The 26,309-nt window shown below is 43.1% G+C and overlaps 1 protein-coding gene across 3 annotated transcripts; it reads right to left on the bottom strand.

Annotated features, from left to right (window-relative positions):
- Window positions 1-1,108: 1,108 nt before the first annotated feature.
- Window positions 1,109-26,309, bottom strand: zc3hc1 (zinc finger, C3HC-type containing 1). Of its 3 annotated transcripts, none has more exons than XM_080207629.1 (11): window positions 26,154-26,309; window positions 23,384-23,588; window positions 22,323-22,437; window positions 12,766-12,916; window positions 11,713-11,796; window positions 11,100-11,227; window positions 7,661-7,818; window positions 5,726-5,969; window positions 4,107-4,313; window positions 2,425-2,649; window positions 1,109-1,518 (listed from the first exon to the last, which is right to left on the bottom strand). In XM_080207629.1, the coding sequence occupies exons 2-11, from the start codon at window positions 23,488-23,490 to the stop codon at window positions 1,450-1,452; spliced, it is 1,488 nt and encodes a 495-aa protein (XP_080063755.1). In that variant the 5' UTR covers window positions 23,491-23,588; window positions 26,154-26,309; the 3' UTR covers window positions 1,109-1,449. The 3 variants fall into 3 exon arrangements, with proteins under 3 accessions (XP_080063755.1, XP_080063756.1, XP_080063757.1); XM_080207630.1 differs by lacking the exon at window positions 26,154-26,309 and adding an exon at window positions 25,045-25,737; XM_080207631.1 differs by lacking the exon at window positions 26,154-26,309 and adding an exon at window positions 23,691-23,841.

The raw sequence follows: 26,309 nt of genomic DNA, 5'->3' as shown, positions 1-26,309 counted from the left end.
CCCCACCACCCCCTCTGCAAACTCACGATTTTCCCCCTCCTGCAGCTCCCTCTTCCCCAATGGGAAGTGCCAGTTTGCCCCTTCGCAGCTCTCCCCTCTTTATTCTTGACCTACTGAGGGGTTCTCCATGGCCTCTGTTCCCTCCAGTGGGATCAGATTGGCTGTTTCCCATTCAGAGGGAGCAATAGTAAACCCCGCTGAAGTGAACCACTGCTCGTCGGGGTGGGGAAGGAATGATAGCAAGCCCAGAGACTTCAGTCACGGGTCCGTTGATCATATTCAAATGAGGATTTAAATATTGAAATCAGCTCTGCGTGGATGACGCTAAAACTCGTAGCTGTGGAGACTTGGAGGCCCAAGTGCCCAGCTTCAAGCCTGTGAAATGCCTCCTCTGATGTCTCCTGACCTGTTGCACTGCAAGAGCAGCCCAGCAGGCTGGGAAAATCAGCCCTAACACTTTTCGTTTGAAGCCAGAGCTCCTCCCTGCATTCTTTTGCCTGCACTGAAAACCATTCACTTAGAACTCCTCCACCCGAGACCCCCTTCATCGATAACTACTCACCTAGAGCCTCACAGCCTGCATTCCACCTGCCTAGGGGGCTGCTCGCTCTGCACGTACGTTCACTGATTTACACTGGCTCTGACAGCAATTTTAAAGTTCTCATCTTCATCCTGCAGCCATGCAAAGCATTGTGTCCTTCCAGCCATACATCCCAGCCCACAGCCTCTGCTTTTCCCACTCAAGTTTACTGCCTGTCAGCTACCCGCTACTTTATGCTTATCAGCTTTCAGCGGTCGGGGCCCTCCCTGGGAATCTCTCCATAAACCCCTCAGTCTCAATGCATTCGCAGTTATGAATTGACTGAATGGCAAACAGACTCGCAGGACTGAATGTCTCTTGTTCCCATGTTCTCAAAACCTACTCCTTCATCCAGGTCAAATTATCTGCCCCGAACCTCTCTCCCACAAGGGATCTATGTCCCTCCCTCCACAAGACATTGTGTGGTCACTTCACTACAACAAAGGCAGGATTTAAGGGGCAAGTATTAATTATAAGATTAAAAACTGCCAGGAGCTCAAGAACAAGAAAAAAGTCAAAAACAACAGCTTCTATCAAAACATTTTATTCACATTTGTCCAAACCTTTGTGGTGTTGTGATGCATGGTAACTGCACATCTGTGAGGCTGAGAGAAGATCAGTAATCATCGTTCCTCCTCACAGCTTCCATCTCGTTACAGGGATGCTGAAAACAGTCAAGCTGCTTTCTATCATGTGGACTGCTATTCATTGAAAAGACATCAGTAGGCTTTTGAAAAAATATAATCTGCCAGGTGCTCCAGATTGTCTGTAATTGTTGGTATGAAGAAGTTCAAAATTTGTCTCAGCCATCATAACCATTGCCAATCGAATCCAATACCAGCCACATTGCCATCCCCCTTCAAAAGGAACTATGAGGAACATGGGACTTGCCACTGTCGGAATATTCGGAACACCTTGCTGGACTTTTCTGAAAGAGACTGGTGATAAAGAAAGAAGGATATGAACATGGTTTGTTTGACATTAGCACAGACAGCACTTTGCTGTTACCCTCCACCTCCCCATTTTTTGATAATCATATGAAGGACAACACTGGTTTCGTTGCATCTCTCTCACTGCTCATACTGTGGGGGAGCAGTTAGCCAGAGGAGGGAGAGCACCTTTCCATCCTCCAGGGCATTCAGCCCTTCACAAACATTTATCTGCTGGGTTAAAACATTTGGATCAATGCAGAACCCTTCGAATAATAGCAGCCTAAGTGGTGAAAGGGGACTCCAAAAGCTGTCTGTCTGACCCCTCACCAATATGACAATGGTGATAACCTCCACAGTTTCACTGGGCTGCAAGAGCAAGCAAATCAACCAACAGATTAGTATCCCCCCCACTCCCAGTCCACCTTCCATTAAAACTGAGGAGGGTGCCAACTCTGGCGCTCAACCCAGCAGTTTTTCAAAAAACAGCTATTGGCAGAAGTCCAATGCACTCTGTGTTTGGGAATCTCATAAATGCTAACTGAACCTCAGAATAATAAAAAAAATGCTCTAATTGGACAGGCTGCCGATACAGACCTGAAGATTGGCATCGTTCTGATTTTCTGGCACAGGGTGTTACTGGCACCAATACTGTGGATTTAAAACTGTTTCCTTGTCCTCTCCTGGCTTCCATAAACATGCTGGACACCTTCACAGCTAGCCAGCCAGCAGTCTCCCATCTAGAATTCCCACAGCAATTGAATACCCTCCCAGTATTCAGTCAGTAAACCGAGGTAGAAAGAGGACAACTGCAGCTCTCGAACTGTATTCTGCAAAGCTTTCATCACTTCAGGAAAGGAAGGACGTGAATTGATCATAATAGGGAAAAGTTGACCTCTTAAATTCACTACTTACAACACTGTCCAAGCCCTCGTTTGGGGTCTGGGAGCTGTTCAGTGACAAGAGGACCCCAAGAGCTTCCTTCCATCCTAGCTCTGACATCTCAGGTGTGTCAGGTGCCAAGGTCTGCTCTCCTGACTCCGGGTTGAGTGGCTCATCTTCTCGTTTCAGTTTCCTCCTAATCCACGGACACCAATCCCTGTGCTGGGACACAGGGTTAAAGTATCCCCGAGTACTATCCTGTAAAAGAACAAAATAGAACTGTCCAAAATCACCTTAAGACTGCTCACAAAATATCATGATTCACTTATGCATCTCTTCAGCTTTTGATCATCTTCGTCTGTAGTGATCTTTTCCCCACAGCAGGTGTAAGGGTACCAATTGCTCTTGTACTTCTCAAGTGGTCATTCTCCTTGTGCGACTCTAGTCAGTGAGCAGAATGTGGGAATGGGAGATGGTAATCCAGCTCCTCAAGCTTGCTCCACCGTTCACTCAGATTTTTAAAAAAATCTCTCATGTGATGGGAGCATCACTGGCCAGATCAGCATTTATTGCCCATGCCTAATTGCTCCCAAGAAGGCGGTGGTGAGCCATCTGGATTGCAACTCCATTTTCTGCTTTTATTTCATATCCCTTAATCAACAAAAATCAATCGATCTCAGGTCTGAAAGCTCCAATTATTGCCCAGCATCCATATATTTCTGAAGGAAGGCACTTCCAGATTCTCATAACTGTGTAAGACAAATGTGCTTTCTGAATTCACCCCTAAGATCATGCCCTCTTGTTTCTGATTCCCTTACTGGAGGAAATTTTCTCTCTCCATCTATGCTATTGATGACCTTTTTATCATTTTAATGCCAAGTGTCAGACATTAGTGTTAACATCCACATGGGGGTAGCAGATTGGCAATCGGAAAAAGGGCGCTCTGACCAATTCCTTCCTCCCAACCCTTGGTGAGATCAAGTCATTCAGCACAAGCCAGAAGCCAACTCCAAGCACCTTCCAGCAGCAACATTCAGCTGTTTACTGAGGAGCTTTTGAGGACAGCAGCTGAATTGTTCATGGTTGTGTTTAAATACATCTGTTTTTTCACTGCTGGATTTATATTTATCAGCCAGAATGAAACTATTTGGTCATGGTACAGCTTTAGAGAGGAATGAAATCAGTCATTAGCAATGAAAGGCTTTGGTATATCCCAAGAACATTACATAATTTATTAAAGCAGGCAGAACACATCTGGTTTACATCATCTGACAGTACAGTGTCAACCCAGATTGTGCATTTAAATGGAGCCTGAAACCACCACAACAACTTGAATTTATATAGCACCTTTAATCTAGTAGAATGACCTAAAGATGCTTCACAGGAATGTTAAGCAAAAACAAAACACCGAGCCATATAAGGTGATACTTGGAGAGATGACCAAATGCTTCAGTCAAAGAGATAGGTCTTAAGGAGAGTCTTAAAAGAAGAGAGGGTGTCAGAATAAGAGGTTTAGTGAGGATATTGCTGTTCTTACGGCTTCGGGTAATTGAAGGCATGACTGCCAATAAAAGTCAGGGATACACAAGAGGCAAGAATTGGAGGAGCTTCTGACTCTAGAGGCACGAATGGTGCTTTGGAGTTAAGCTGACTCTGGTATAGTGTATGTGCTAACACTGCCTCATTAGCCTCCTCACTGCATACCCAATACTTACGGAGCCGGTAGATGAGGATAGACGCATTCGTTTGGAGCTCCGCTGTGGGCTGGAAGGCACGTCCCCTTGACCCATGCTTCGGGTCACTGGTCGCTTGTTCCGTAAATGTGAACCGATAGAATCTGACTCGCCTCGATCGATTAGAGTGGGACTGTGGACATCTCGGCTCCGAGTGCGAGACCCAATGGGTGAGGGGCTTGTTTCATGCTGATTAAAATGAAAACAGTTTTAGCAAGATCATCTCCCCTTCAGGAGGGATTGAAATTTAAGTGTGTGTGTGTGTGTGTGTGTGTGCGCGCGCGCGCGCGCTTGTGCGCTTTTGTGATGATGCTTGGCTACTACAAGCAGACCTAGATGCGTGGATGGACTGGACTAACAAATGATATGCAGTGTTCACGAAGGCATGGTGAACACTGAACGTAAACATGCCTTTTAGGAAAGAGTACTAAAAGTTGATGAAAAAGAGAGACAAGATGTTCGAGTGAAAACTTCAAAAATCCATAAGCAACACTGTAAAGCAATAGCTGGAATAAGTAGGGTGCACTTATAGCACAATAGATTACAAGACAAAAAAAATGTCTTTGCCCTTTTGCAAAACTTTGATTAGGACTCAGTTACAATCATGTAACCAGTCTTACTCGCCTTATATTATGACTGATATTGAGACTTTGGACAGGATACAGTGATGCACTACAGATTAAAATCTAGTTTAAAACACCTTAGTGATCAAGATAGGCTCAAAGATTGGAATCTGTACATTTTAGAGAAATGCACATTTAGAGATGATTTGACCATTGTTTGAAAGGTGGTGAAGCAACAGATTATGTTTGTATGAATTGTTTTTTTTAAAATTGAATAAATTGGAGGACCAGGGTCACAATCTCAACTCATGCAAGACCAGAACTTGTCCTTCATCTCTCTCATATAATTAGATGGGTGGAATGGGGAGTACCTAAATGATGATCCACAAGGTATTGTTTTTGAGTGACAGGTTGAATGGAGCAGTGATTTTTTTCCCCCCAAGTCATGTGATTGTCCTATGTTTGCATGTTTATGTTATTGTTATGTTTGCAGATGTTCGTGTATTTGCCTCTGCTAACTCGCAGATGTACATGCATGTATGTGAATATGCATACGTCCTCCCTAAACACCACCCAAAGCCAGACTAACTGGTCATTCATCTCATTACTGTTTGTGTGATATAGTCACAGAACGGTTGCTGTATTTGCCTACATAGCAAATGCTTCATTTAACTAATTGGTTGGATGTGAAGCTTTGAGACACTTCAAAACAAAGTGCTACATAAATACAAGCAATTAAAACAGGTAAATTAGCTGAAGTCTGTGACTGGAAAACTCCACATTGTCCACAGAGAGAATGGAATTTGATTGAACACAAAAATACCAGAAATCAAGTTTGATGTTTTTATAGCACTCTTACCATATCAAACTACTGAGGCACATCACAATGAATGATTTTCAGAGTGTAATGATTATGTAGGCAAACCTGGCATCCAGTGTGTGCCAGCTTGTGATGAATGACCAGTTTATACCTTAGAGAGAGTAAAGAGAGAAAAACATAACACCGAAGTGAAGTCTACAAGGCAGCGATTACTGCACCTGCTCACTGCTCTGTGACTGAGCAGCATCCTGGCTTCGAGTGATCATCCTGTGAGGAGACGTTGCAGGGGGAGTTGGCGTCGACTTTTCTGGCTTGTTTTCTTGTGGGGAGATGCTGCGGACGGGAGTGTCGGATTCACTGGCTGGACAAACACCATCAATCTGCTGAAAGCTCCACAGACCCACCTTCCGCATGCAATAGGAGCAGGTGATAACTGGCAGGTGGAAAAATTCCAAGGGAGATCTAGTTATATTGGGAAAAAAAAGTAGGCAAAGTTAGACAAGCGTGTTGGAGGGAAGCCAATTTAGAAATAGATGGCAGCCTTCATTCCACCACCTCCCCTCCCCAGTGGTTTAGTTTGGATTGTGCATCACCTAATGGGGTGCAGAGCCACACAAACCAACAAGGCTCAGTGTCATCCATCTCATCTTCATCAACTTAGCTTTGACATCAACAGATCAGTCTTTTGTCATCCATAACCACACCATGTATGCTTGTGAGCTCAATGAAACCTATCAATTTGTCATTATCGCCATGCTGTTTGTGAAAGCTTGCTGTGTGCAAATGAGCTGCCACATGTCCTACATTATAATGGTAACTGCATTCCTAAAACACTTGATGGTCTGCTTTAGGTCACTCTGAGCTTGTGGAATATGTTATATAAATTAAAATCGTTTCTTACTTCAATGAAATTTGTTTGCAAATAAGTTCAGTTGGGCGCTTTGCAAATTGAACATTAAGTTGTACTCCCAGTTGTGATGCACCTGACATTTCAATCCCAGCTTTAACGTTGCCTTCAATGTCATCAATACAGGGGACAAGTTGGGATTTGTGATTCTCCATGGTGGACAAGCTGCTCACCCTCTGTTTAACCTCAGTCATGAAGAACAGCCATTAAGGCGAGAGATGAGTCCATTGTCTTGAGGGATCAGTGGGTGGGAGGCAGGGTTTGAAAGACAAGGGGAGTAAAGAGGAAAGTGATCCAATTCTTTGATTGTTATTCAGCAAATGTGCATGTTAGGTGAGGGGAGCATCAAAGTTGGTTTTCAGCGGCTTGTTATGGCCAACAGTTTGCAATGTCTCCATACAGAATGATCACTTAAAACCAGGGTACTGCCCAGTCCCCAACACAGAGCCACAAGTAGATGCAATAATCTTCTCTTATGTTTTTCTTAACTCACTCCCTCTTAAGGTAATTTATCACATTGCTGGCACGGATTGGATGCCAGGTTTGCCTGCTTTACACATTCACACTCTGAAAATCATTCATTGCAATGTCCCTTGAAATGGATGGATTTTAATCAATTCACCTATTTTAATTGCTTGTATTTATTTACCACTTTGTTTTGAAGTTTCCCAGAGCTTCACATACAACCAATTAGTTAAATAAATCAATTGTTATAGAGACAAACATAGCAGCCATTCTGTGACTGTGTCTCACAAACACTGAGATGAATGACCACTTCCTCTGCTTTTGGGTGGTGTTTAAGGAGGACAGACGCACATGTGCACACAAGCATAATTACACATGCTACACAGGCACCTATATATGTAAGCATAAATTGCAGATGCAAATACATACATTTGTGCAAACATGACACTAATATAAACATGTAGACATATGAAGATAGGACAATTACATTACTTGATCCACTGGTCCATCCAACCTGTCTCACACCTTCAATGCCTTGTGCATTTCCATCTATATTCTCCTGACCCCACCCATGTAATCCCTGAGAGTGAATGACTACTGAGAGCAGGATACAGGTGGAAAATACCAACGGAACTGTGCCCCAATGTGAATCAATACTTTCAAAGGAGCAGCAGGGTGGAGAGAGCAGGGGAGACATAGGGGATGGTTGTTCTAAGAGTTAGCCAACAGGCCTATCACAATGGGCTATGTGGCAAATTGCTAATTCACTTCACATCCTCACCCAGCAGCCCAGCCACACAGAGCAAGGATACAGGCAGAAAGATGGACAGAGAGGACATCTGCATTGCTTTTTATCTCAAGACTGTCAGACACAGTGCCACACTTCAATTCATCTTCGACCAACTGTAACAGTGAGCTGATGGCTTCCTCTGTGATAATCTGTTAAAAGGAAAAGAATTGATCAGAGTTGCACTTATTGAAGAATCATCATTCATTTAGAATCAGTAACCAGGCGCTGACCACATCATCAACAGACTTGCAACTCGCTTGGTCTAATCCAGGGTCAGCAAACTCAGTGCATGTACAGGTGAGGTGTATTTCAAGTGACTAGCTTAGTAACACAGGAAAATGCCAGAAGACTAGTAACTGATCGGAATACAGGAATTTCATCGAATAGGAGGAAGTTAAGGAGACCTCATGGCAACAGTTACAGCAAGAACTTCCTTCATTGTCTGCTTGTCCATCCCTCCTCAAGGTGCTGGCACAAAGCAGAATTCCACAACAATCAAAAGAGAGGAGGAGAAGCTTTTCTTTAAACAGTGTAAAAAGGACTATTTATTTGTAATCCCTGCATTGAAATGAAGGCTTAACACAGTTTCTCAAGCTCTTACCTCTTCTTTCCCCTCGGACTTCAGTACTGAGAGACATAAGAACTAGGAGTAGGCAATTCAATCCCTTGAGTTTGCTCCGTCATTCAATATGATCATGGCTGATCTCACCTCAGCCTCATCTCCACCAAGGCGAATGGGATGCTGGCCTTCATAGCGAGGGGGATTGAATATAAAAGTAGGGAGGTCTTGCTGCAGCTGTATAGGGCATTGGTGAGGCCGCAGCTGGAGTACTGTGTGCAGTTTTGGGCGCCGCACCTGCGCAAGGATATTTTGGCCTTGGAGGGAGTGCAGAGGAGGTTTACTAGGCTGATACCGGAGTTGAGGGGGTTGAGCTATGAGGAGAGGCTGAATAAACTAGGCTTGTACTCGTTAGAGTTTAGAAGAATGAGGGGAGATCTCATTGAGACGTATAAGATGATGAATGGGATGGATAGGATAGAGGTGGAAAGACTCTTCCCGCTCAAAAAAGACAGTAGGACTAGGGGGCACAGCCTCAAGATAAAGGGGGGGCAGTTCAGAACGGAGTTGAGGAGGAACTTCTTCACTCAAAGGGTGGTGAATCTCTGGAATTCTCTGCCCGTTGACGTGGTGGAGGCTGCCTCGCTAAATATTTTTAAGAAGCGGGTTGATGGGTTTTTGATAAGAGAGGGGATTAAGGGTTATGGGGAGAGGGCGGGAAAGTGGAACTGAGCCACGACAGATCAGCCATGATCTTATTGAATGGCGGGGCAGGCTCGAAGGGCCAGATGGCCTACTCCTGCTCCTATTTCTTATGTTCTTATGTTCTTATGTTCTTCCTGTCTGCTTACCATAAACCTTCACCCTGCTACTAATTAAAAACCCAACTATTTCTTCCTCAAGTTTGTTTGGTGTTCTGGCAATCACTGCACTCTGGGGTACAGAATTCCACAGATTCATGACTCTTTAAGTGAAGTAATACCTCCTCATTTCTGTTTTAAACCTGCCACTCTTTAGCCTAAAATTATGGCCTCTCTTTCTAGAATGTCCAACAAGGGAAAAGTCTGCTCTACGTCTACCCTGTCAATCTCCTTTACCATCTTACATACCTTAGCTAGATAGAATCATACAGCCACCAAGATTCATAGCATGGAAACACGCTCTTTGGCCCAACTTGTCCATGCCGCCTTTTTTTTAAAACCCCCAAGCTAATCCCAGTGCCTGTATTTGGTCCATATCCCTCGATACCATCGTACCCATGTAACTATCTAAATGCTTTTTAAAAGACAACGTTATACCCGCTTCTACTACTACCTCTGACAGCTTATTCCAGACACTCGCCACCCTCTGTGAAAAAATTGCCCCTCTGGACACTTGTATTTCTCCCCTTAAACCTATGCCCTCTAATTTTAGACTCCCCTACCTTTAGGAAAAGGTATTGGCTATCTACTTTGTCTATGCCCCTCATTATTTTATAGACGTCTATAAGATCATCCTTCAGCCTCCTACTGTCCAGAGGAAGAAGCCGCAGTCTATCCAGCCTCTCCTTATAACTCAATCCATCAAGTCCCAGTAGCATCCTAGTAAGTCTTTTCTGCACTCTTTATAGCTTAATAATATCCTTTCTATAATAGGGTGACCAAAATTGCACACAGCATTCCAAGTGTGGCTTTACCAATGTCTTGTACAACTTCAACAAGACATTCGAATTCCCGTATTCAATGTTCTGAGCGATGAAACCAAGCATGCCGAATGCCGCCTTCATCACTCTGTCCACCTGTGACTCCACTTTCAAGGAGCTATGAACATATACCCCTACATCTCATTATTCTGTAATTCTCCCTAACACCCTACCATTAACTGAGTAAGTCCTGTCCTGGTTCAATCTACCAAAATCACCTCGCATTTGTCTAAATTAAGCTCCATCTGCCATTCTTCAGCCCACTGGCCCAATTGATCAAGATCCTGTTGGACTTGGAGATAACTTTCTTCACTATCCACTATGCCTATCTTAGTGTTATCTGCAAACTTACTAACCATGCTTCCTATATTCTCACCCAAATCATTAATATAAATGACAAATAACAGTGGACCCAGCATTGATTCCTGAGGCACACCACTGGTCACAGGCCTCCAGTTTGAAAAACAACTCTCTACAATCAGACCTCCTCTCATTCTTCTAAACTCCAGTAAATGTAGTCCGAAACTGCTCAATCATAAGACAAGCCCTTCATCCCAAGAATCACTCCAGTGAACCTTCTCTGAACGGCCTCATTCATATCCTTCCTGAAGTAAATGAATCAAAATTGTGAGCAGAACTCCAGATGTAATCTCACCAACATCCTATACAGTACTTCCCGACTTTTACACTCTACTCCATTAGCGAAAAATGCCAAATTTCCATTTGCCCATTTACCAGCACCATTTTAGCCCTTTCAACACTTAGAAACTTGGAGCTTAGCAGCCCCAAACCACTCCATCCCACAGCAGCCCTACGTTATTTGTCTTTTGCCTTGATCACTCAATGAAAAAAAACTCAATCATTGTATAAAATCCTTAAAAGTGGGATTTTGTTTTGTTAGGAATGTTTATGCCTTTGATCCTGCATGGGAATTCTTACAAATAGTTTAGATTAATTGTGTTCAATCACGTCAGCTTCCTGTGACAGGCACACACCCCTATTTTAATAATTACAGCTGGGACAGGTTGAAAACACAAGGTACAGATTCAAACCTTCACCTGGCAATAAGAGGTGAAGACAACCCTGTGAAGGAGAGCCCGATGCCTGTAGAACCGTATCCTGGCAAGAACTGTATCCTGGCAAGGAGTCAGAAGACGGGCATTAAGGCAGAGCTGATTGATAGGACTCACCATGTCTTTGAGGTCATCATGTTTAATGGCTGGTAACTGGAACTCCAGCAAGCATAGACTCCTGAACCGTTCTGTCAGCCCATGCAGGAGGACTGCTGGTTCATTCAGAGGTAAATCCCAGAATCGATCTGCCAGGTATAAATGCAAGAACAAATGAATCACTAAAGGGGGCAACCCCTGACCTGCTCTAGTTTAGCATTACTGCAGAAGAACTCTGACTCCAGTCCCAATGCTGTTACTTATTATTCATGCATGCACACATATAGGCTGGCAGAATAAGGTGAGTGGGCGTAAAGCGAAACAGAGGAGAGCCTGATTGCAAAAAAAAATTAGGATGAAAACTAAGGAATTGCTAAAAAATAACTCCAGCCCCACCTCCCCCAAGTAATTTCTTGGAGATTATTAAGGTGATTGACTTTCCATCACTTAGAACATGAAGAACATGATGACCATCCCTTCACACTCCCAACCCCTTCCAGCCCCAATTGCCCATGGATCTGTCATCTGCATTTCAACACAGGAGAGAAAACGAAGGATAGGGAATAAAACAACAAGCCGCACATATAAAACCTCAGTCTCCAAAATAGGTCATACACATTTACTCCCACCTCACCTGGACAGGGACTGTCGGGCCAAAAGCAGAACTTCTCGTGCGCTGTTTTCAATCCTTCCTGCAGTCCAGCAACCCTCTCTTTATCTTAAAAGGCAAAATTTCAAACACATACATTTCACTGGAAACAAAGTAAATCCCCTCACCAGCATCAACCCTATCAAAGAGAAGCAGTCACTTGAGGAATAGGAAATGTCAAGTACCAGATACTTGCTCTAAATTCAGGATAGCAAGGCTAAATCCAGGTAGGATCCAACTATTCAAAGGATATTAGAATGATAGTGTAAGTGACGAGGGATGTGTAGGACAGTAGGACATGGAAACAAGACAGTGTGAATTAACTCAAGAGATAAGCACATGTATTCTTGGAGACAGAGGGAAATGAGAAATATCAGGAGAAAGCTACAAAAAAAGTACTGTGCGCAGTTCTTAGATATAAAGATGGAAAATTACTTACAAGGATGACAACACAATTGAGAAATTATACTTGCCAGGAAGCATTGAATGGATGCTGCTCTTTTCTCCAGATAGGTGAGCTGATAGAGGTCTTTAACATTAAGTAGGATAATGGGGTAGACATAGAAATTCCTGTAATTATGGAGGATTCTAAAACTAGAAGGCATAAAACTAAAGTAGACACTATTAAATTCAACAAGGAATTCATGAGTAATTTACACAGAGGGAGGTTGGAAATTAGAACATTCTATCTCAAGGAGCAGCTGAGTTATAGTAGAAATGCATTTAACAGGCAGCTAGATAAAAACATGAGGGAGAATGGAATAGAAGATTATGCTGATAGGATGGGAGAAGGCTGATGTAAAGCATAAATATTGGTATGAAACTGTTGGACTGAATGGCCTATTGTGAATTCCAAGTAATATTGGAAAGAAATTGGCCTGTATGAGATCAGTTCACAGTGCATCAACTGGGGGACCAGACTGGATTTTTATCAACAAGGCAGTGAAAAAGAGGATAGGCTAGGAGCAGGTGAAAAAGCAATGATGACAATCAAGAAGGAACAAGTTGTTGAGTGGAAAATAAAACACACAAACTTACATTTATTGGCATCAAGGCTTGGATGCAGAGTGGTGCACAGGAATGCCTGACAGCTGCAACACTTCAACATATCACACTCTATGTTGGTCCAGCCGTATTTGGCGCACTGCAAAGGGGAGAGTTCGAAGGACATCCCAGCCCATTTAAATGAGTATCTTTGTCAAGGAAAATGATCACAATTTATTTGTTCGACTGTCCATCGTTTGCATGACATTCCCTTTGCAAGGCATCTTTTCCCACAGTCCATCTGAGAATAAATTGCCTCCAAATATATGCAGAACAAGAGGTACACACTACGATCCTGTCCCCATAATTTGTGGAGCACAGAGGAGAAAGGGGTAGGATGCATTTCATCAGTCACCCCAAACGGCAATCATTCCCACAACAGCTGAACTGGATTTGGAAACTTCACATTTTGGTCATCCCAGGCTCTAGTTCATCCTCTGGCTTCTTCCAGGGTAGTACATGGAGGGCAGAATGAGAGGGAGCACCAAAATAAGGGGCAGGGGAATGCAACTTGCCTCATATCTCAAATTCCCTCCTAGATTCTTTTTCCATCCCCACCCTATATTGGTAGGATTCCCCAGGTAACACACCCTCCGTCCTGCAGATGCCAACATTCATTCCTGGATAATAAGCATAGGCAGGCTATCTGAATTCAATAAGATCACAGTCCTCTCCCACCCCCTAGCTTTTCAGCAATGCTGGATAACCATTAAATAGACACAGGAGCCCTCGCAGTTTTATCACCCTCTGCACCTGCACCCCTCCCTCCCAAACACTGGCTCACAAACACTATTTATGATTAATTAATTAAATCAGCACAGATCACATGGCAAACCTGGGGCCTTCCCGGTTAATGACTCAACACCACAGTCAGAAGCCCATTTTCCACTGGCACTTAATATTACAATCGCTGTTAGATTTTGCTCAATAAATTTTTATAAGTAAGTTTTGTCTCTTTTCATTCATTATGATAGGTTTTACAGCACAGGTGGGTGCCGTCTAACTCTTTAACTGGAGCTATCCCATTTATTCACTTCTCTACTACATGATGTTTCTTTCATTTCCATGATGGCTTCTTGTGGTGAAGCACTTCACATTTCAATTACCCACTCCTGTGAAAAGATATTGTTTATCTCCAGCTTTAATTCTTTCAATCAATTTATCTCAGTCTCCAAAGTTCTTTTTTTTATTTGCCCTCTTAAAATATGCATAGCTTTGAAAACTGTTATCAGATAGCCCTTAACCTTGCTTGTTCCAATGAAACAAATGAACAGGGATAAGGCATTCAGCTCTTCAAACACGTTCAGCTATTCAATAACATCAAGGCTGTCTGTGTCCAACACCTTAGATGCCTTTATCCCATGTCCCTTAAATACCTTGGTTAAGAAAATCTATCAATCTCATACTTATTAATATCACCTACAACTGCTGAATTTCTTTCAGCTTTTGCTTGCAGAAGTGTTTTCCAACTTCATATCCAAAAGGCTGGCTATAATTTTTAAACTACATTCCCTCATCCTAGATTTTACCACAGCAGAATCTTCCTCATCAGCTCCCCTTACTATCTTGAAACATTTGATCAAATCATCTCCAAACTGCCTAAATTCCAGGGAATTTAACCTTAGTTTCTGTAATCACACCTTGTATTTAATGTTTGGAGTCTAGATATCATTCTTGTAAATCTACGTTGCATTCTTTCCAATGCCAACGTACCCTTCCAAAGGTTGGGCCCAGAGCTGAACACAGCATTCTGGATGTGGTCTAACAAGGAGTTTGCATTGTTGCAGCACAACTTCTACCCCTTGTATTTGAGACCTTCAATTAAAAAGGCCAGCATTCTATTGGCATTTTTGATTTTCTTTTATATATACCTTTCCACAACATCTTATTGATGTATGCACACGGAACCCTACCTCCCCAAACTCGTTGGGCCATGTCAAGATTTTCACTATTTGTAAAGTACTCTGATCTGTCCTTTATGGCCAAAGTAAATTACCTCAATTGTCGATGGGAAATCCATTTGCAACAATTTTGCCTATTCACAATTTATTAATAACTCATGGTAATTTAATCCTTCCATCTACATTGACAATGCCACCACCTTTTCAGTGCCCAGAAACTTAGATGACTAAGTAGAGAACCACATATCCATTAATTGATAAAATGTAGGTGGCACTGCTGCCTCACAATGCCAGGCATCCGGGATCAATTCTGGCCTTAGGTAACTGTGTAGGATTTGCATGTTCTCTCCACATCTGCATAGGTTTCTCCTGGTGTTCTGGTTTCCTCCCACACTCCAAAGATATGCAGATTAAGTGGATTGGCCGGACTGAATTGTCATTCGTATCGGCAGGATTGGCAACGTAGATATGTGGGATTGCAAGGATAGAGCCTGGATGGGATTTTTGATGATGATTCGATTTTGAAGACAGATCCCAGCAGAATGACATGAGTCACATCCTGTCAACTAAAATGTCTGCCCAAGATCTGTTCTCTCTGTCTCCTGCTGCTCAGCCAGTTTCCTAACCAATAATTTGCCTCAATTACACAAGGTTCAACATTATTGTTAGTGAGTCCTGGTCCCCAATTCTTCTAATAGGCAGGAAGAGGGAAGGGGTCATGAAAAGGGATTATAGGGAATTAGGTAGACAGCTGAGAAAGAGAATAGCAAAGGGAGTAATCTCAGATTGCTGCCTGCGCCGCAGGAGAGTGAGAGCAGAAATGGAGTGAGGTGGAGGGTGAATGTGAAGCTGAGGGACTGAAGCAGGGGGCAGGGATTCCGGTTCCTGGATCATTGGGACCTCTTTAGGGGCAGGTGTGACCTGTTCAGTAAAGACAGGTGGCACTTGAATCCCAGGGCGACCAATATCTTGGTGGGAAGATTGGCTAGGGCTACTGGGGGTGGGGGTGGGGGTGGGGGTGGGGGTGGGGGTGGGGGGGCTTTAAACTAGAAAGGTTGGGGGGAGGGAATAGAGATGAGGAGACAGAGTGAGGAGGTTAGCTCCCAGGCAGAGAAGGACTGTAGACTGTATGAGAGGGAGGTTAGACGGGTAATGGAGAAGGGAAGTGCCCAGACCGAGGGTCTGAGGTGTGTCTACTTTAACACCAGGAGTGTAGTGAACAAAGTAGATGAGCTTAGGGCATGGATTGCTGCTTGGGAATGTGATGTGGTGGCCATTACAAAAACTTGGATGTCTCAGGGACAGGACTGGATACTTCAGGTGCCGGGATTCAGATGCTTCAGGAAGGACAGGGAGGGGGAGCAAAATAGGTGGCGGAGTGGCACTGTTGATCAGGGACAGTGTCATGGCTGCAGAGAAGGTGGATGCCGTGGAGGGACTGTCTACGGAGTCTCTGTGGGTAGAAGTTAGGAACAGCAAAGGGTCTATAACTTTGCTGGGTGTTTTCTATAGGCCGCCCAATAGTGACAGGGAAGTTGAGGTGCAGATAGGGAAACAGATCCTAGAGAGATGTAGTAATAACAGAGTTATCGTGATGGGAGACTTTAATTTCCCAAACATCGACTGGAACATCCCTAGGGTAAGGGGTTTGGATGGGGAGGAGTTTGTTAGGTGTGTTCAGGAGGGTTTCCTGACACAGCATGTGGTTAAGCCTACGAGAGGAGAGGCTGTACTTGACCTGGTGCTGGTTAATGAACCAGGACAGGTGACAGATCTCTCGGTGGGAGAGCATCTTGGGGATGGAGATCATAATTCTATCTCCTTCACGATAACATTGGAAAGAGATAGGATCAGGCAGGCTAGGAAGGTGTTTGTCTGGAGTAAGGGGAAATACGATGACATCAGGCAGACAATTGGACAAATAAACTGGAAGGTGGTGTTCTTGGGGAAAAGCACCGAGGAAGGTGGCGGATTTTCAAGGAATGTTTGACTGGAGCTCTGCACGACAACGTTCCGATGAGACAAGGAGGTTTTGGTAGGTCGCGGGAGCCGTGGTGCATGAAGGCTGTGGTGAACCTGGTCAGGAGGAAAAGAAAGGTGTATAAAAGGTTCAGAGAGCTAAGAGATGTTAAGGATCTAGAGAAGTATATAAGGCTTGTAGAAAGGAGCTTAAAAAGGAAATTAGAAGAGCCAGAAGGGGATACGAAAAGGCCTTGGCTGGTAAAATTAAGGAGAATCCCAAGGCGTTCTACAAATATGTGAAGAGTAAAAGGATGAGAAAAGAAGGGATAGGACCTATAAAAGGTGAAGGGGGGAAAGTCTGTGTGGAACTGGAAGACATGGCAGAGGTGCTTAATGAGTACTTTGCCTCGGTATTCACAGTGGAAAGTGATCTGGGAGGTTGTACTACAGGTTTGCGGCAGACTGAAAAGATTGAGTATGTGGATATTAAGAGAGGATGTGTTGGAACTTTTAAATTCTATCGAGATAGATAAGTCACCGGGACCGGATGGGATGTACCCCAGGTTATTGTGGAAGGTGAGGGAAGTGATTGCAGAGCCCCGGCGATGATCTTTGCAACGTCGATGGAGACGGGAGAGGTTCCGGAGGATTGCGGATGTGGTTCCTATTTTCAAGAAAGGGAACAGGGATAGCCCGGGAAATTACCGACCGGTGAGTCTGACCTCAGTGGTTGGTAAGTTGATGGAGAGGATTCTGAGGGACAAGATTTATGAGGATTTAGAGAAGTTTAGGATGATCAGGAATAGTCAGCACGGCTTTGTCAAGGGCAGGTCGTGCCTTACGAGCCTAGTTGAGTTCTTTGAAAATGTGACTGAACACATTGATGAAGGAAGAGTGGGGGACATGGTTTACATGGACTTCAGCAAGGCATTTGATAAGGTCCCCCATGCAAGACTTCTTGAGAAGGTGAGAGGGCATGGGATCCAAGGGGCTTTGGCCTTGTGGATCCAGGACAGGTTTGCCTGCAGAAGGCAGAGAGTGGTTGTGGATGGGTCTTTTTCTGCATGGAGGTCAGTCACCAGTGGAGTGCCCCAGGGATCTGTTCTAGGACCCTTGCTGTTTGTCATTTTCATAAATGATTTAGATGAGGAAGTGGAGGGATGGGTTAGTAAGTTCGCCGATGATACGAAGGTTGGTGGTGTTATGGATAGTCTGGAGGGATGTCAGAAGTTGCAGCGTGACATAGATAGGATGCAAGACTGGGCGGAGAAGTGGCAGATCGACTTCAACGCGGATAAATGTGTAGTGGTCCATTTTGGCAGGACCAACGGGATGCAGGAGTACAATATCAAGGGTAGAAGTCTTAGCTGGGTTGAAGAGCAGAAGGATCTTGGGGTCCGGGTCCATAGGACTCTTAAATCGGCCTCACAGGTAGAGGATGTGGTCAAAAAGGCGTATGGTGTACTGGCCTTCATTCATCGAGGGATTGAGTTTAGGAGTCGGGAGGTAGTGCTGCAACTTTATAGAACCCTTGTCAGACCCCACTTGGAAGTGTCGTGCGCAGTTCTGGTCACCTCACTACAGGGAGGATGTGGAAGCTATTGAGAGGGTGCAGAGGAGATTTACAAGGATGTTGCCTGGATTGGGAGGCATGTCTTATGAAGATAGGTTGAGGGAGCTAGGTCTCTTCTCCCTGGAGAGACGAAGGTTGAGAGGTGACCTGATGGAGGTTTATAAAATGTTGAGAGGAATAGATAGGGTGGATTCTCGGAGGCTATTTCCCAGGGCTGAAATGGTCGCTACAAGAGGACACAGGTTTAAGGTGCTGGGAAGCAAGTACAGAGGAGATTTTAGGGGAAAGTTTTTCACTCAGAGGGTCATGAGTGAGTGGAATCGGCTGCCTTTGGTGGTGGTAGAGGCGAACTCGCTGGGGTCTTTTAAAAGACTTCTGGATGAGTATATGAGATCTAATGGCATTGGAAGTTACAGATAGTTCTATGGCTTGGTAGGTATAGATGTGATCGGCGCAACTTGTGGGCTGAAGGGCCTGTTTGTGCTGTAGTGTTCTATGTTCTTTCTTGTGATGTTCAGCATGCCTTTACTGTAGATATTGACACAAAGTAATTATTTAACGTGTCTTCCATATTTTTATTGAAATAGCACAATTATCAGTTTTTAAGGGGGCGACATTGGGTCCCGACTACTCTGTTTTTTCCCCTGAATAGATTTTTATGTGCTTTGCAGATTTCTTTTCCAATTCCTTTTTTGTGGGTCTTACCAACTGTTTTATTCACCTTATGCTGCTTTTTGCAAATAATGCTATTTGTTTGCATTGTTTTATGTTTTATCTTTTTAGTTTTATGTTGTCTCTTATCTCTTTAGTCACATTGCTTTTTTTTTTAAACAAGCAAATAGAGTTCTTGTCCCCTGAAGAGTATAAACTGGTTGTGTCACATTAAATTTTCTTTTGACAACCTGTCACATTACCCATTACCAGTCTCTGTCTCATTAAACTAAGTGAGCCTCACCTAAGTCTAGAATTTTAGTAGCAACTGAGCAGTTCTCGGTCTTAAACAAAATCAAACATGGTATATCGCTCTAAGTGTTCAGGTACTTTTACACTCGTCACCTTGTTTCTTCCAAATACATTGTTTCAGGAAGCCAATCAAAACAAACTCAAAAAAATTGCTACTTTTCTGAGATGAGCTCAGCTTACCATAACATGCAAGTTAAAATCACCCATTAAAACAGTGCCCTTTTCACACACATGTCTAGTACCTACATTTATACAAACTACCATTTAACAGTTACCACTCGGGGGCCTATGCACAACTCACACGAAAGTCTTAAAACAATTGGTATCTTTTAATTCTATCCATAAAGCCTTCAGTTCTACTTCTCTCTTGTTGTGTCATCTCTCATCATAGATGTCATTTCACCCTCAAATCTGAAATTCTACTTCTCTCCCCTTTACCAGATTCCCCATCCTTTCTGTAGATTTTTCAACCTGTTACATTAAGTTCCCAATCATGACCATCTTGCAGCAGTATTTCAGTAATGGTTACAATGTTATATCCTCCAAGTTCAATTTGTATCTTCAATTCATTCAATTCCTCATTCCTTGTTAGCTTGTATAAAGCATGCTGAACTGGGCCACATAGCTTAACCTGTGCTCCTGATCGAATGTTTTTCCTCTCATTCTTCTTTCTCTCTCCTGATTTCATTTCTTCAACTTTTTTTTAAACTTTTTCCTCCATCTGCCTTGCCTAAATCTCAACTCTATCTAATCCCCTTCCTTTTCATTGGACTTAGAAGTATTTATACCACCTATGAAGCCCCTGGCCCCAACATTTATTTCTTTAAATTTCTGTAACATATCTATGTACCCCTTGTATTAAGGCCCTAATTCCAGCCTAACTCAGTTTCAGCCACTCAAACGCTACAGTTTCTTTCTGTCCCAAAACTGATGCCAGTGTCTCATGAAATGCAACCCCTAATTCTCATGTCACTCCTTCAGGTTGTTCAACTCCCTAATGAGGACAGAGAGATCGCCATAACACATTGCCTAACTGGGAACAGAGAGAGGGAATTCTGGAACCAGCTGGAAAAGGAAGGGAAGGATCCAATCATTCTGGTCTACGTTGGGACCAACAATACAGGGCAGTAAACAAGTAGTGCTGTTCAGAGTGCACTAATAATTTGAGTCCAATGGTCAGCATTCTGGCTGTCTTTCTGACAATTTAGATCCTTATCCCCACAGACACTAAATACATCATACCTATGAGATATGATCTGTTTTTGTGAATCCTCATTCTCTATCTGACCCAGTTCCCCTGACTCAGGATTTTACTGGACACACGAGCAAGATATGGAAGAGACCTGGGCCCCCTCTCCTCATGTATCAGAATGTCTTCAAGTTGTTCAATGATTCTGAGACTAAGGTTTAAGGTGAAGAAATGGAACAATCTCGTCAGTGCAGCACGGTAACACAGTGGCTAGCACTGCTGCCTCACAGTGCTAGGGATCCAGGTTCAATTCCAGCCTTAGGTAGTGGAGTTTGCACTTTCTCTCCGTGTTTGTATGGGTTTCCTCTGGGTGCTCTGGTTTCCTCCCACAGTCCAAAGACATGCGGGTTAGCTTGATTGGCCATGTTAAATGGACCCTAGTGTCAGGGTGATTAGCAGACTAAATATGTGGGGTTGTGGCAATAGGGCCTGGGTGGGATTGTGGTCAGTACAGACTCAATGGGTTGAATGGCCTCTTTCTGTACTGTAGGAATTCTATGATCTGTAATCTTTTGCATACTATAATCTGGACAACTTGCTTGAATATATCTAAGTCTATATTTGTTCATAGATTTTAACTTTAGGAATATTTCATTGAATCCCTACAGTGCAGAAGGGGGCCACTGGGCCAACTCTCTCCGATATAGCATCTTACCAGATGATTTCCCTATCACTCCATATATTACCCCCCCATCCTTCTAACCTACACATCTAGGGACAATAAGGATCAATTTAGCATGGCCAACCAACTTATCCTGCACATCTTTAGAATGTGGGATGAAACCTGAGCACCTAGAGGAAACCCATGGAGACAAGGGGAGAACATGCGAACTCCACACAGTCACCTAAGGCCGGAATTGAACCTCCCTGGCGCTGGGAGGCAACAGTGCTAACTATTGCCATTGTGCACTACCACCACCAAAACACAAGCATTAACTGCAAAAAATCCACTAAAAACACTAACCAAGAAATTAACTAGTTATCTGAAACTTATCTGCACAACTTCATACATTTGTGCTGACTACATTTTTTGAATCTTTATGTTTGTATGCTGCTGTCAACTCTGAAACCCTGTTTATAAATACTATATTTTTGCCTCGGTTTTTAGTTTTTTAGTCTGTTTTAAGTTTAAGGCCTAACTTGCACTTGGCAGTAAAACAAACATTTTAAAAATACTTACTGCTTTAATCATACACAAACTACAAGTGTTAAAGGCAAAAAGATACACCTTCTTCTCCTTCTGCACCAAATTTCTGTTCTTACCAAATTCTTAACTTACCACTCTGTTAATGATGCACTAAGTTAACATTGCATTCAGTGGTAATGCTCTGTGCGTTGCTGGAAAAAAAGAACAAATTTTCTTGGCTTTCTTTACAGTATGCCTCTCACTCTAACAGCTGTGAAGTTCTAGGACTCCGAAGCCATACAGAGAAGTAAGATTTGTTTACTAATATCCACACAGACAGTAACAGAGTGGGGAAGGGGGAAATGCAAGATCGACTAACATTCCCAGGTTTTCTGCTCCTAAACACTATCAAATGGCTAGAATTTGCAGTGCAGAAACATGCTATTTAGTTCAATTGGTGTACAACATGTTTAGACTTCTGACAAGCCCCCTCCAACCCACTGATTCAAAACCTCAGACATAGATATCACATTTACGCCGAAGTACTAACATTGTGTTAATACAATTCTTGTCCAATACTCTTAATCCAACAACTCAAAGAATTCCCATAAGGGACTGCACTTCACCCAGGTATTGTGTGGCTCAGAATACTCCCTCCACCCAAGCGTAAAAGTATGGAACCCATAACTGTACCATTGGATGTTCACACCCCATAATATTTAGCAGCAAGATTTAGCATTCCCACCACTACAATTTAGTGTCGACATTGAAGGATATTGTGAAAGTTTCAACCCGTGAGAAGAAAGCTTCTTTATTAGCAGAATCACAAGGAACTGGCGATCTGGGTAAATCACTGCCATCAGGTGATTCGGAGATAGAACTTGTCTGATCACTATAGAACAAAGGATAACAATCAGATATCAATACACTGCTGGTTAATTTAGTGAATCACCCCAATGCTGATCATTTTACTAGCTTAGAATAGCTTTAGTTTACTTTTTGTGATCAACGTGAGGAAAGAGTGTCTTGCCACTGTTGCCAGAAGATTATGGATTAATATCCCACTCCAGACATCAGCATATAAACCAAGTTGACACTCCAATAGAGCACCGAACTGTCGGGGGTGCTGTCTTCCAGAAAAACCCTTAACCCAAAGTGTCTCAGGTGGGTGTTAAAAAAAAGTCTCAAGGCACTTAAAGAAACCCAGTGGTGATCTCCCTGGAGAAGGGAACACAGCAGAAAAATACATGTTATCACCGCTCTCTAACGTTAAATGGACACTGAATGACTTGAATGCTGAACAATGTCCAACTGTATCTGCTCAAAACTCTATAATGGCACAACCTCAGACTAAAGGAACAATCCTTTAAAACAGATGAGGAGAAATTTCTTCAGCCAAAGAGCAGTGAATCTGTGAAACTCTTTGCTGCAGAAGGCTGTGCAGGCCATATCTTTAAGACAGAGATAGATAGTTTCTTGATTAATAAGGAAATCATCCATGATTGAATGGCGGAGCAGAGTCGATGGGTCGAGTGGCTTAATTCTGCTCCTACGGCTTATCGAGCTTGAACCCACAAACATTTCAGTCAGAGACGGAATTGTTACAATTGGGGTCGGCAATGGGATTGGAAATCTGGCTTCTCCACACTCGGAAGTATTTCGCTTTAGTAACAATGAGAAAGATTGTCCGGAACAGTTCTAGAGAATCCCGATCCCTGGAAATAGATTCAGCGGGAAGGATCCGTGAGTGGGGACCGACCGACCCCCCGCCGCGCGGCCGATAGAAAGCAGTTTCCACTCAGTAATTTTAGTCAATAACTCCAAGCCGCTGGACTTACGTCTCCGCGATGCTGTCGGACAGCAGCTGCCGCACTTTCTGAGGAGTCTCGGCCACACTTTTGCTGTTGGGCGATGGAAAATCACCATCGCTACCGGCCGCTGCCATCTTCGATTCGGCAATGATCAGTGTCCCACCGGCTACATTGCACGGCACAAATGTTCCGGAGTACTAAACTTAACCACAACTGGCCAACACGAGGAAATCTTGAATAGTAGAATTCAATAGAGGGACAAATTACAAATTTATTTCCACACTTTCTAAAATAATAAGATATAAAATCACTTTGATCAAAATAATTGCTTCACTTCAAATTAGTGGGTCGACTCAACAGAAGGCGTATGGATTTATTTTCATTAAAATAAATTTTAACTCATTATCAGGCGTATCGATTCATTTTCATAAACCAAGGCAAAATTGGTGCAGAATTCTTAATTTCAATTATTTTTTCCCTCTTGTCTGCTGAGGTGGGGCGAGTCCGATGGGACCGCCCTATTCTCGAATCAACCATCCAGGATTGCCTGGAGCCTAGGAATTGAGACAAGAACTTACATTTATATAGCACCGTTCACAAACATTGGCTATTGTAACGTCCTTGCAGCCAATTAAAATCGTCGGTGTAGTCACCGTTGTAAAGTAAACAAGAATACACCAGTCAGTTTTCACAGAACAAACTTTCACCGAAGCAATGTGATAATGGCCAGATAATCTATTTCTGTAATGTGGATTGTGGGATGAATATTGCCCAGCACAACAGGGTCTTCTTCAAAAAGGTACAAGATGGAAGATGGGCCTCTCTGAGCACCTCTGACAATTCAGTACTTCTTAAGTATTATGATAAGAATATAAGCTTTTATGTTTGTTTTGTTCAGATTGGGACTTGAAACCAGTACATATCTGACTCAGACAAAATTTATTACCCACTGGGCCACAACTGATATCCATCTTAGTTCAAAGGCATTGCAGTGAGCAATCCAGGAAAGAAAATCACAGGGGCTGTAAAAACATGTTTTTGTTCATTTTCTTTGAACATTTTGATTTATTGTTTGTAAAAATAGGAATGGGGGGTGATTTTGCAATCAGGAACCATGGTATTGCATCATGAAGAACTTTTCAACTGATGTGGTTATAAAAATAGATTTATTGGATGGCCTGTGATGATGATGGATCAGTGGGAGGCAGTACAGCAAGTAATGAAATCTCCAGAAATACACTGATTTGAGTTAGCAATCTTCATGGCATTTCAGCAATGTGGCCATTATTTATCATTGAGTTAGCAAAATGTATTGAAGCTCTTCCTGGGGTCTCATGACCCAGGTTTCCTTTCCAGGCATGGTGAGGCGGCTTGTTGCCTTCCCCTGTTCTCTTTCAAGAACTCCAGTGTCAGGTGTTGCTTTGGGTATTACTGTCACCTTTGCATCAGAGGGTCAAATAATGCAACAGACTAACAACTCTACACTGTACTGAGGGAGTGCTCCAGAGTTGGGTGAGTGGTATTTTGGTTAGATGTCAAGCCCATCTGCCCTCTCAGATGAGTGTAAAAAATCCTGAGGCACTATTTAAAAAAGAGCTGCAAGAAGAGTCCTCATCAATATTTACATCTCAATAAACATCACAGATAAAAATGAATAATTTATCTCACTACTACTTGTGGGATCTTACTGTGTAACATTTGATTGCTGGATTTCCTGCATTACAATAGTGGCAACACTTTGTGAGCACTTCAATGGCTGAAAAGCATTCTAAGGTCGTGAAAGATGCTGTGTAGATACAAGAACAGAAAATGCAGGAAAATCTCAGCAGGTCTGACAGCATCTGTGGAAAGATAATAGCGGTTGGGGAACACTTCAGCAGTTATGGGCATTCGGCCTCTGATCTTCAGGTAAGCATTCTCCAAAGCAGCCTTCATGACACATGACAACGCAGAGTCGTTGAGCAAAGACTGATAGCCGAGTTCCATACATGACGGCCTCAACGGAAATCTTGGGTTCATGTCACACTATCGGTAACCCACATGACTTGCCTGGGCTTGCAAAATCTCACTAACTGCCCTGGCTGGAGGCAATACACATCTCTTTAACCTGTGCTTAACCCTCTCTCCACTCAGATTGTCTGTACCATTCCAACCATTATTTTGTAAATTGAGTCTGTGTCTTTTTATGCCCTGTTTGTGAACATAATTACCTGATGAAGGCACAGCGCTCTGAAAGCTGGTGGCCTATGCTACCAAATAAACCTGTTGGACTTTAACCTGGTGTTGTGAGACTTCTTATTGAAAGAGAATAGAGCCAAAGTTTCAAGTCTAGTTTACCCTTCTTCAGACCTTGCAATACAGAACTTCTCTTCACTAATTTACTTTCTGATTAAGATTGTAATTTCATTGCAATTCCTTACTTTCTGTGTATTTTCTGTAGATGCCTGACTTGTTAGGTACTCAATATGTAGTTTTAAATGTCTGTTAATCTGATAAGGCAGAGGTGGATAGACTCTTAGTAACGGGGAGTTGGGGGGTATAAGTTATCTGGGTAGGTGAACTGCAAATTTGAGGTTAGTATCAAAGCTGGTCTGGCAAAGAGTCATCCAGATGTGAAACGATGCCTTTATTCTATTATTAACTTGATCTTTCTCTAACCCTAGCTATGACTGCAACATTACAGTCTGCACCCTCTCCTTTCCTTCTCTATGAATGGTATGCTTTGTCTGTAAAGCAAGAAACAATACTTTTCACTGTACTAATACATGCGACAATAATAAATCAGCTGCTGTCAGACCTGCTGAGATTTTCCAGCATCTTCTGTTTTTGTTTCAGATTCCAGCATCCGCAGAATTTTGCTTTTATCTGTATGGATATGAGTTCGGTTTTTCTGTAATTTTGCGCAACGCTACGGGAGATGGTCCAGTGCGGTTGTCTGCACCAAGGGCAAACG

The sequence above is a fragment of the Carcharhinus amblyrhynchos genome, chromosome 19, assembly GCF_965287045.1.
Source record: "Carcharhinus amblyrhynchos chromosome 19, sCarAmb.v2.hapA, whole genome shotgun sequence".
In the NCBI taxonomy this organism is placed as follows: domain Eukaryota; kingdom Metazoa; phylum Chordata; class Chondrichthyes; order Carcharhiniformes; family Carcharhinidae; genus Carcharhinus; species Carcharhinus amblyrhynchos.
The sequence above is the reverse complement of the archived record's forward strand: the minus strand, read 5'-3'. Positions and strand labels throughout refer to the sequence as shown.